General features: G+C 49.4%; 1 protein-coding gene across 1 annotated transcript in view; it reads right to left on the bottom strand.

Annotated features, from left to right (window-relative positions):
* trappc10 (trafficking protein particle complex subunit 10) overlaps window positions 1–12175 on the bottom strand; it is an 89179-nt gene that overhangs the window by 39465 nt on the left and 37539 nt on the right. Inside the window, exons 5-9 of the mRNA XM_041211934.1 lie at window positions 11560–11755; window positions 8841–8952; window positions 8262–8509; window positions 3983–4129; window positions 438–552 (exon numbers count right to left, since the gene is read on the bottom strand). Coding sequence (XP_041067868.1) covers window positions 438–552; window positions 3983–4129; window positions 8262–8509; window positions 8841–8952; window positions 11560–11755 — 818 coding nt within the window. The remainder of the gene's footprint in view (window positions 1–437; window positions 553–3982; window positions 4130–8261; window positions 8510–8840; window positions 8953–11559; window positions 11756–12175) is intronic.

Raw genomic sequence — 12175 nt, 5'->3', positions numbered from 1 at the left:
ACAGTATAATCCCAGCTACTGCCCCATCAGTTAGACTGGAACAGGTGATTCACAGGGACTGATTCCTGTATCCCCAGAGAGCTCACTCCTTCTGGACAGGAACAGAATAAACAGCAACCACAAGGTCACCTTTTTTGTTTAAATAAAAGGGATAATAGAATCGAGACATCCTACAAACAATCCCAGAGCACTCAAAGCTGTGCATGTCAGTATGGTAACTCAGCATCATTGGTGAGGTGAACGCAGCACATGCTCCAAGTTTGCAACCCCAATGTACACCGTTACTCTGATACAAAAGCCTCCAAGTGAAATTCATCATTGTGCACAACTCATTTCGATAATCAGTGAAAGGGTGGGTGCAGCCAGAGCAGAGAACCCAGGGAGGAGAGAGTGTGAGTGAGGTAACAAGACAGAAAGGGCTGCAGATGGTCATTTACCAGTTTCAGGGCGTTCCTCTCCCAGTCCCGCTAAAACATCCACTGTCCTGTTCAGATCCTCAGAATTTGGTCCTTTCTCAGAGATCAGGCCACACAAATAGCCCAGTGACTTCAGCTGATGGGTTAAGAAAGTGAGGAGAGGTTATTGAATACCGGGTCAGTACATTCTCACAAACACACAGCTGTGTCAAAGCAACCACACTCTAACCCCCCCAGGGCAATAAAACTAAATGTACCCCCAGAGGCTTTTGAACAGAACCCTTCCCACTCCAAGGAGGGGGTGAATGTTTGTAATCTATCCTCAAGGGGAGGCGATGGTGTCACTGGACTGGTAATCCAGAGACCCAGGGTAATGCTCTGGGGACCCGGGTTCGAATCCCACCATGGCAGATGGTGGAATTTGAATTCAATAAAAATGTGGAATTAAAAGTCTAACGATGACCATGAAACCAATGTCGATTGTTGTAAAAACCCATCTGGGTCACTAATGTCCTTTAGGGAAGGAAATCTGCCGTCCTTACCTGGTCTGGCCTACATGTGACTCCAGACCCACAGCAATGTGGTTGACTATTAAATGCCCTTTGAACAAGGGCAATTAGGGATGGGCAATAAAAGCCCAGCCAGCGATGCCCACATCCCATGAATAAAGATAACAAAAGGCAGTATAACTAACCCCCATCACCCTCCAGCCCCACCCCAGTGAAGAGGACAGTGGGTCTGGGTGAGAACCAAAGGCAGGAGAGGAAAAGATGCGAAAGGTGGTCCTGTACCCTCCCGAGAGCCCCCCCCCACCCCTCCTCTCCCGCCCCTGACAGGAGAGCAGCTGGAAAATGCATTCTACCTCAGCCACTGAGTCGCTCAGAAGATTCCAGGATATTTTTGACAAAGTACCAACTTGGTTCCAAACTGCAAATTCTCATGGGGTCTAAGCTTTGCTCAATTGCAAATTGTCACCACCCCCCTCTCCCCGGATGCCCTCCACCCACCGCCCCCCCCCACCCCAGACGCCCTCCCCTCCCCCCGGACGCCCTCCCTCCCTTCCCCCAGACGCCCTCCCCTCCCCCCGGACGCCCTCCTCTCCCCCCGGACGCCAACCACCCCGGATGCCCTCCACCCACCGCACCCCCCCCACCCCCAGCCGCCCTCCCCTCCCCCCGGACACCCTCCCTCCCCCCCCGAACGCCCCCACGATTGTCCATTGTCACTGCCACAGGAGACTGTGTGTTTCCACTAATCCCTCACCCTCCCTTCCCAACTTGCCTGGGAGTGGGATGCAGGCAGAGTTCAGATTCTGTGCTGCTCCCTCTACAGGAGGGGTGAGTGCAGGAAACACCGGCACAGTCAGCGTTCCATCACAGCGCGGGGGAAAACACAGGTACAGTACGTGTTCCATTCAGGTGTGAGGGGGAAGCAGTCCATGTCCAAATGCAGCAAGACCTGGACAATATCCAGGCTTGGGCTGACAAGTGGTAAGTAACATTTGTGTCACACAAATGTCAGGCAATGACCATCTCCAACAAGGGTGAATCTAACCATCGCCCCTTGATATTCAATGGCATTACCATCACTGAATCCCCCACTATCAACATCCTGGGGGGTTACCATTGACCAGAAACTGAACTGGACCAGCCATATAAATACTGTGGCTACAAGAGCAGGTCAGAGGCTGGGAATCCTGCAGTGAGTAACTCACCTCCTGACTCCCCAAAGCCTGTCCACCATCTACAAGGCACAAGTCAGGAGTGTGATTGAATACTCCCCACTTGCCTGGATAAGTGCAGCTTCCACAACACTCAAGAAGCTTGACACCATCCAGGACAAAGCAGCCCTCTTGATTGGCACCACATCCACAAACATTCACTCCCTCCACCACCGATGCACAGTAGCAGCAGTGTGTGTACCATCTACAAGATGCACTGCAGGAATTCATCAAGGCTCCTCAGACAGCACCTTCCAAACCCACGGCCACTACCATCTAGAAGGACAAGGGCAGCAGATAGATGGGAGCACCACCACCTGGGTGTTCCCCTCCAAGTCACTTACCAACCTGACTTGGAAATATATCGGCCGTTCCTTCACTGTCGCTGGGTCCAAATCCTGGAACTCCCTCCCTAACAGCACTGTGGGTGTACCTACACCACATGGAATAAAAAACAGGAACGCAGGCACGGTCCACATTCCATCACAGTGCAGGGGGAGGGGGAACACAGACACGGTCCACATTCCATCACAGTGCAGGGGGAGGGGGAAACGCAGGCATGATCCGCGTTCCATCACAGTGCAGGGGGAGGGGGAAACACAGGCACGGTCCGTGTTCCATCACAGTGCAGGGGGAGGGGGAACACAGACACGGTCCACATTCCATCACAGTGCAGGGGGAGGGGGAAACGCAGGCATGATCCGCGTTCCATCACAGTGCAGGGGGAGGGGAAAACGCAGGCACGGTCCGCGTTCCATCACAGTGCAGGGGGAGGGGGAAACACAGGCACGGTCCGTGTTCCATCACAGTGCAGGGGGAGGGGAAACACAGGCACGGTCCGTGTTCCATCACAGTGCAGGGGGAGGGGGAAACACAGGCACGGTCCGCGTTCCATCACAGTGCAGGGGGAGGGGGAAACACAGACACGGTCCACGTTCCATCACAGTGCAGGGGGAGGGGGAAACACAGGCACGGTCCGCGTTCCATCACAGTGCAGGGGGAGGGGGAAACACAGGCACGGTCCGCGTTCCATCACAGTGCAGGGGGTGGGGGAAACACAGACACGGTCCACGTTCCATCACAGTGCAGGGGGAGGGGGAAACACAGGCACGGTCCGCGTTCCATCACAGTGCAGGGGGAGGGGGAAACACAGGCACGGTCCGCGTTCCATCACAGTGCAGGGGGAGGGGAAACACAGGCACGGTCCGTGTTCCATCACAGTGCAGGGGGAGGGGGAAACACAGACACGGTCTAAGTGCAGCCACAGGGTCTTTTACTGTCGCTTTTTTTTTTACACAACCAAGTGTCTTGCTGAGCCATTTCAGAGGGCGGTTAAGAGTCAACCACATTGCTGTGAGTCTGGAGTCACATGTAGACCAGGCCAGGTAAGGTCAGCCGATTTCCTTCCTAAAGAACATTAGTGACCCAGGTGGGTTTTTATGATAAATGGTAGTTTCATGATTATTAATAATAATGAGGCGAGCTTTTTATTCCAGATTTATTAAATTCATTGAATTTAAATTTCCCCAGCAGCTGTGATGGGATTTGAACTGCTCTTGGGATCATTAAGTCAAGCCTCTGGGTTCCTAACTCTGTACTGTTACCACTAAACTACCATTCCTTGGCCTGGGGATATCTACACACTGATCATGAATACTTAATCAGCATCAAGGGTTAAAAATAGAAATAATTAACACTCTTTTTGTTGATTTGGATCTTTTGGACACATGGGCTGCATCTTCAGCACTCGGTGTGTTCATCTCAGTACCTCAGAGTGAGCTCACAGCCCGAAAGAGACAAGGAGCTTTCCTCACACGTCAGCAGACTACACCAGTCACTCAAATACCTTTTCTGTTGCATAGCTCCACAGGCCAACAGTGTGGCAGTAATTGTTTTCCAGCTGAGCTTGATCACAACAGCCTTCAATTCTCTGCAGGACCTCAAGGCAGCTTAGGAAGACCCAACAATCCAGGGCTCCGACTGGGACAGATACCTGGACAGGAAACAGACAAGTGATGAGCTTTACTCTGTATCTAACCCCGTGCTGTACCTGCCCTGGGAGTGTTTGATGGGGACAGTGTAGAGGGAGCTTTACTCTGTATCTAACCCCGTGCTGTACCTGTCCTGGGAGTGTTTGATGGGGACAGTGTAGAGGGAGCTTTACTCTGTATCTAACCCCGTGCTGTACCTGTCCTGGGAGTGTTTGATGGAGACAGTGCAGAGGGAGTTTTACTCTGTATCTAACCCCGTGCTGTACCTGTCCTGGGAGTATTTGATGTGGACAGTGTAGAGGGAGCTTTACTCTGTATCTAACCCCGTGCTGTACCTGTCCTGGGAGTGTTTGATGGGGACAGTGTAGAGGGAGTTTTACTCTGATTCTAACCCCGTGCTGTACCTGCCCTGGGAGTGTTTGATGGGGACAGTGTAGAGGGAACTTTACTCTGTATCTAACCCCGTGCTGTACCTGTCCTGGGAGTGTTTGATGGGGGCGGTGTAGAGGGAGATTTACTCTGTATCTAACCCCGTGCTCTACCTGTCCTGGGAGTGTTTGATGGGGACAGTGTAGAGGGAGATTTACTCTGTATCTAACCCCGTGCTCTACCTGTCCTGGGAGTGTTTGATGGGGGCGGTGCAGAGGGAGATTTAAAGACTGTAAAAGAATTTTCAAGTTAATTAACAGAATCTGCCTGTCAGTAGTAATTAACTGTTTTTCAGCTCAGTGATTGTCTGAAAATGGGTCCACTGCTGTGGGCAGTGAGCACAATGTTAAGTCAGCAGCTGTAACTTAGGTTGTAACACAGAAAGGTGTTTAAGAGTAAACAGTATGCTGAAGTGGTCATTAACGGAGTGTATTGTAAACAGAGTGTCAGGGTTGGAAATTCAGTGCTGGGATGGAAGGAGATTCTCTTTTCTGCCACCAATATCTGTCGTGATTCTGTTACAGGTGAACCTTCCACCTACAGATAAGTTGAACTAGATCAAGTTAGTTCAAGGATGAAAAACTATTGGCGAAGTCGAGTAAATACATAGACTAATTAATCAAATAAATAAAGCAAGGTTATGCAGGTGATGTGCCACATCCACAGCACATGGCAGTAAATGAAGAGCATTGTAATCCCAGACAATCACATCGACAGTGTTTACACATTGAGGAACTTCAGCTCCAAGTTGCTGAGCTAGAGTCTGAGGTGCGGATGGTGTGGGACATCAGGAAGTGGGAGAGTTACCCGGATACTTTGTTAGGAAGTGGTACAGCTCTGGTTCGTGATCAGGGGCAGGATGTGGGCTTCGTTGGCTGGGTCAGCATTTATTGCTCGTCCCTAATTGCCATTGAGAAGATGCTGGTGAGCCAATGTCTTGAACTGCTGCAGTCCATCTGGTTCTGACTTTTCTGTAGCGGTTTTAGTACAACTGAGTGGCTTGCTAGGCCAATCCAGGGGGCAGTTAAGAGTCAACTACATTGCTGTGGGTCTGGAGTCACGTGTAGGCCAGACCAGGTAAGGATGGCAGATTTCCTTCCCTGAAGGGCATTAGTGACCCAGATGGGTTTTTATAACAATTGGCACTGGTTCCATGGTCATCATTACTGAGGCTAATAAATCTGGAATTGAAAACTAATTAATCAAACTACAATTCCACCAGCTGCCTTGGTGGGATTTGAACCTATATCTACAAAGTCTGCAGGGGGTGGATGCTCAAACTGACCATGGTACAGGAGGAATGAACAGGAGTGCGATAATGATAGGAGACAGTATAGTCAGCGCGATAGATGCTGCTCTCTGAAGCTGCAACCAGAGGAACCGAAGGTTGTCTTATCTGCTCTGTGCCACGGTCAAAGGCGTCTCCTCACGGCCAGAGAACAACATAAGACATAATCTCTGGATTGTTCCCTGAGCCATGCAGAAATTAGCAGTAACACACTGAACAGATAAGGTGGTTAAATATGTGGCTGAAAGAGCAGCTTGGGAGACAGGGGTTTCACTTCATGGGGCACCGGAACCAGGCCTGGGCGAAGAGGAAACGATTTAGCTGGGACAGATTCCACTAAAAGCTGTACCATGGGAATCAATTAACTAGGACAGTCAACAGAGCTTTAAACTAGTGAAGAGATGGGTGGGAGGATTCTGGAGTTTAAAAAGAGGTATTTACAGAAAGTGGATGCAATGGTCATGATCTATTCCCTGGATTCCAGAATGGTTTTCATGGTTAGCAGGAAAGGAGGGAGAGAGAAAATGAGTAACCACAGGCCAGTTAGCCTGACATCAGGAGGTGGGAAGATATTGGAATCTATCAATAGGGGCCTGGTAACCAGGCATTTAAAAAACGATAATATGATTCAACAGGGTTAACACATGGGTAGGAAAATGAAACCAATGTTTATCAAGTTTGTTTTTTAAGGATGTAACTAACACACAGGGTAGATAAAGGGGAACCAGTGGATGTCATGTATTTGGATTTTCATAAAGCATTCAATAAGATGCTACATAAGAGGTTATTAAAAATGAGGCCACAAAATCAGGACTCATGTGGTTGGGGGTAATATATTGGCATGGATCGGGGACTGGTTAACAGACAGAAAACTGGCAGTAGGAATAAATGGGTCATTTTCAGGTTGGCAGGTTGTAACTAGGCAGGTACCACAAAAGGTCAGTACTGGGGCTTCAGCTATTTACAGTCTATATTCATGACTTAAATGAGAGGATTGAGTGTAACATAGTCACACATTGGCTGATGGTACAAAGTTAGTTGGGAAAGTAAGCTGTGAGGAGGATACAAAGTAATATAGACAGGTTAAGTGAGTGAACTTGAAATGGCAGATGAAATATGTGGGAAGTGTGAACTATCCACTTTAATAGGAAAAATAGAAAAGCAGATTATTTATTTAAGCAGTGAGAGACTGAGAAATGTTACTCGGAGGGATGTGGGTATCTTGTACACAAATCTCAGAAGGTTAGTTTGCAGGTATAGCCAGCAATTAGGAAGGCAGGTGGTACATTTGCTTTTGGAGTATAAGAGTAAGGAAGCCTTACTATAACTACATAGGGCACTGGCGAGGCCACATACCTGGACTAGTGTGTGCAGGTTTTGGTCTCTTTACTCAAGGAAGGACATACTTGGAGTGTAACAAGGATTCATGAGACTGGTTCCTGGGAAGAGGGGATTTTCCTATGAGGGGAGTTTGAGTAAACCAGGCTCATTTTCCTGAGAACTTAAAAGAATGAAAGGTGGTCTAATTGAAGCATTCAAAATGTATAAGGGGTTTGAAGGATCGGAGAAGAGCTAGTGAAAGGCTGAGGTAGTATTTCCCTTGAAGGGCCTGTTCCTCTGCTGTACTTTTCTTTGTTCTTTGACTGGGTAATCTCAAACACAAGGTTATAGTCTGAATAAAGGGTTGGCCATTTAGGACTGAGATGAGGAGAAATTTCTTCACTCAAAAGGTTGTGAATCTTTGGAATTCTTTACCCCTTGTACATTGTAGGCGGAGAGCAATAGATTTTTGGACATTTTGGGAGTAAGGGATGGGGGAATAGTGCAGAATGCTGGAGTTCAAGTAGCTGAAGCTCCTCCGATTACATCTTTCAAACCCACGACCACTACCATCTAGAAGGACAAGGGCAGCAGATAGATGGGAACACCACCACCTGGAAGTTCTCCTCCAAGTCACTCACCATCCTGACTTGGAAATATATCGCCGTTCCTTCACAGTCGCTGGGTCAAAATCCTGGAACTCCCTCCCTACCAGCACTGTGAGTGTACCTACACCACATGGACTGCAGCGGTTCAAGATGATGGTTCACCACCATCTTCTCAAGGGCAATTAGGGATGGGCAATAAATGCTGGCCCAGCCAACAAGCTCACATGCAGTGAAAGAATTAAAAGACTATCCACCATGACATTAATGAATGGTGGAGGTGAATGAAGTTTGATGGACCAGAGGGAAATCTTGTACATCATGCAAGGCATATGGGCTCCTCTCTCCAATATCATTTCCCATTCATCTGCTCAGTTCAGCAGCTCTATAGGAGAATGAGGAAATCTCAGCAGCTCCTTTAGTAAAAGATCATTCCCCTGATGGTTTAGAAAGGCATTGGAGAGAGGAAGTGAAGTTTCCAGTGTGCATTACCTCCAGCAACTTCAGCTCCTGGACACAGTTGTGTAACAGTTCGAGGGCACGCTGTGCTACCTCCCAGGGCCTCTGCAGGAAGACGAGTAGTGTGCACTGCCTTGAGAACAGGTAGCTCCGTAGATCCAGCAGCGTGGCCTTGTTCTTCTGGATCAGTTCCCTCTTCTCCATGTCGATTGGTTTGCGAAGGACCAGGCCATTCCAGCTCCGAACAGGTTGGCAGAATAAGGTCAGCCAATTGGCTCCATCTGAAATACAAGAGAAGAGGAGCGAACATCAGATTGTCATGGACTCCAACAGCAGCCCACATGGGCAGTAACATACAAGGCTCTCGATTTGGGAAGTTTGGAGGTGATATTAGGCTGCAGAGAGCACCCTGGGTTCAGCTGATGCACACAGCCCCATGCTCTCTTGCGCACACACACGCACTGTCTGGTTTTCCCCAATTTTCCTCTCTCTTGCCCTGCTGCACTGAAGCTGATTTGTAATCGATTTTGCCGATCGTGGGGTGATCAGTTAGTTCAACACAGACCAGGATTTGGTCCTTGGATAACTGGGGAATGACAGAATAAAACTTACCTCCAGCACCATAGTTGACAACATATTGAGTGAAGAGTGCATCAAGCTCATCGTACTGTACCAGCGCATCCTCAAACTGCTGCAGCATCTCAAACACAAAGGCCAATTCCTCCTTCAACCAGAGAGACAGGAAACATGTTAGCACATCGGGAGGCACCCGCGCCCCACCACCCTCACCAAAAAACACACAAACATGGCAAACAAAAGCTGCAAGTTGAGGTAGAGGGAGGCCTGTGGCAGTGTGCTGGGTAGAGGGTCAACAAACTCTCACAGCAAATCAACTGACAGTCAACACAGAGAGAGAGACAGAGAGAGAGAGAGAGGCAGGCTGAGAGAGAGAGAGAGAGAGAGAGAGAGGCAGGCTGAGAGAGACAGAGAGAGAAAGAGAGAGAGAGACAGAGAGAGAGACAGAGAGAGAGAGAGAGAGAGAGAGACAGAGAGAGAGAGAGAGAGAGACAGAGAGAGAAACAGAGAGAGAAAGACAGAGAGACAGAGAGAGAGAGAGAGAGACAGAGAGAGAGACAGAGAGAGACAGAGAGAGAGAAAGACGGAAGATCAGTAAGTCCACAATAAGTTCTTTGACCATGTAGCTCTCTCTCTCTCCTCCACCACAGCTTGCACTGGGATACAAATGCAGCAGCCAGCAGGGCACTGGGTTACAGTTCTCTTTTTTTTATTCATTCACAGGACGTGGGTGTCGCTGGCCAGGCCAGCATTTATTCCCCATCCCTAATTGCCCTTGTTCAGGGGGCAGTTAAAAGTTAACCACATTGCTGTGGGTCTGGAGTCACATGTAGGCCAGACCAGGTAAGGGCAGCAGATTTCCTTCCCTAAAGGACATTAGTGACCCAGATGGGTTTTTACAACAATCGACAATGGTTTTATGGTCATCAGAATTTTATTGAATTCAAATTTCACCACAGCCGTGGTGGGATTCAAACCCGGGTCCCTACAGCATTACCCTGGGTCTTTGGAATACTAGCCCAGTGACAATACCACTATGTCACAGCTACTGTACCCAGTGCTGCTCCTGTTCCCAGCAGAGCACTGGGTTACAGTATGATAAAAGCAAAAAACTGCGGATGCTGGAAATCCAAAACAAAAGTACCTGGAGAAACACAGCAGGTCTGGCAGCATCTGCAGAGAGGAACACAGTTAATGTTTCGAGTCCGAATGACTCTTCAACAGAACTAAGTAAAAATAGAAGAAAGGCGAAATATAAGCTGGTTTAAAGTGGGCAGGGGGATGGGACAGGTAGAGCTGGATAGAGGGCCAGTGATAGGTGGAGATAACCTTCACCCCACCCCACCCCACCCCCACTGGGGCTATCTGTCCCTTGCTTGTCCTGCTTTCTACCCTTAATTAGCACATTCCTTAGATAATATCACCACCTTCAACACCTCTTTGTCCTTTTGTCTGTGACATCTTTTGGTTATCTCCACCTATCACTGGCCCTCAATCCAGCTCTACCTGTCCCAACCCCCCTTAAACCAGCTTATATTTCCCCTCTCTTCTATTTACTTAGTTCTGTTGAAGACTCATTCGGACTTGAAACGTTAACTGTGTTCCACTCCACAGATGCTGCCAGACCTGCTGAGTTTTTCCAGGTATTTTTGTTTTTGTACTGGGTTACAGTGCTGCTCCTGTTCCCAGCAGAGCACTGGGTTACAGTGCTGCTCCTGTTCCCAGCAGAACACTGGGTTACAGTGCTGCTCCTGTTCCCAGCAGAGCACTGGGTTACAGTGCTGCTCCTGTTCCCAGCAGAGCACTGGGTTACATTGCTGCTCCTGTTCCCAGCAGAGCACTGGGTTACAGTGCTGCTCCTGTTCCCAGCAGAGCACTGGGTTACAGTGCTGATCCTGTTCCCAGCAGAGCACTGGGTTACAGTGCTACTCCTGTTCCCAGCAGAGCACTGGGTTACAGTGCTGCTCCTGTTCCCAGCAGAGCACTGGGTTACAGTGCTGCTCTGTTCCCAGCAGAGCACTGGGATATAGTGCTGGTCCTGTTCCCAGCAGAACACTGGGTTACAGTGCTGCTCCTGTTCCCAGCAGAGCACTGGGTTACATTGCTGCTCCTGTTCCCAGCAGAGCACTGGGTTACAGTGCTGCTCCTGTTCCCAGCAGAACACTGGGTTACAGTGCTGCTCCTGTTCCCAGCAGAGCACTGGGTTACATTGCTGCTCCTGTTCCCAGCAGAGCACTGGGTTACAGCGCTGCTCCTGTTCCCAGTAGAACACTGGGTTACAGTGCTGCTCCTGTTCCCAGCAGAGCACTGGGTTACATTGCTGCTCCTGTTCCCAGAAGAACACTGAGTTATATTGCTGCTCCTGTTCCCAGCAGAGCACTGGGTTACAGTGCTGCTCCTGTTCCCAGCAGAACACTGATATACAGTGCTGGTCCTGTTCCCAGCAGAGCACTGGGTTACAGTGCTCCTCTTGTTCCCAGCAGAACACTGGGTTACAGATCTGCTCCTGTTCCCAGCAGAGCACTGGGTTACAGTGCTGCTCCTGTTCCCAGCAGAGCACTGGGTTACAGAGCTGCTCCTGTTCCCAGCAGAGCACTGGGTTACAGTGCTGCTCCTGTTCCCAGTAAAGCTGCTGTGCTGCTTCAGTCAAACCCCACATGACTGATGATCTATTATTTCCTCCTTTACAGCAGCAGAAAGTGAAAGATATATTAATAAAATGCTGATGAACTGTCCCCATTGCAGTCAGCCCTACCTGAACCATGAAATATTCACAAAAACTCCAGCCAGCTTCGGTCCTCTTCTCCCTCATTGTTCTCATCTCATCCTCGAACTTCCCCAAGTTCTTGGTAAATGACATAAGCAGCAAAGTCCTGAGCTTGGAGAAGAAAGCATTCCAAGATTCCTGAGTCCGGGAAGAATCCTTCAGTGGATCCGTCAGCACCACACACCTGAGAGAGAGAAAACGACAAGCTATAACCTGGCCAGGAGGCTGCACTCTTAAAGCTACAGGTGTGAACTCACAGGATGATTCAGACTGAGAAATCACCCCGGGGGGGGCGGGGAAACAGACTGAGAAATCATTCCCGAGTGGGGGAACAGACTGAGAAATCATCCCGAGCGGGGGAACAGACTGAGAAATCATCCCCGAGCGGGTGAATAGACTGAGAAATCATTCCCGAGCGGGGGAACAGACTGAGAAATCATCCCGAGCGGGGGAACAGACTGAGAAATCATTCCCGAGCGGGGGAACAGACTGAGAAATCATTCCCGAGCGGGGGAACAGACTGAGAAATCATTCCCGAGCGGGTGAACAGACTGAGAAATCATTCCCGAGCGGGTGAACAGACTGAGAAATCATTCCCGAGCGG

Source organism: Carcharodon carcharias, chromosome 18 (assembly GCF_017639515.1).
Source record: "Carcharodon carcharias isolate sCarCar2 chromosome 18, sCarCar2.pri, whole genome shotgun sequence".
Lineage (NCBI taxonomy): Eukaryota > Metazoa > Chordata > Chondrichthyes > Lamniformes > Lamnidae > Carcharodon > Carcharodon carcharias.
This window is presented reverse-complemented; position numbering and strand designations above follow the sequence as displayed.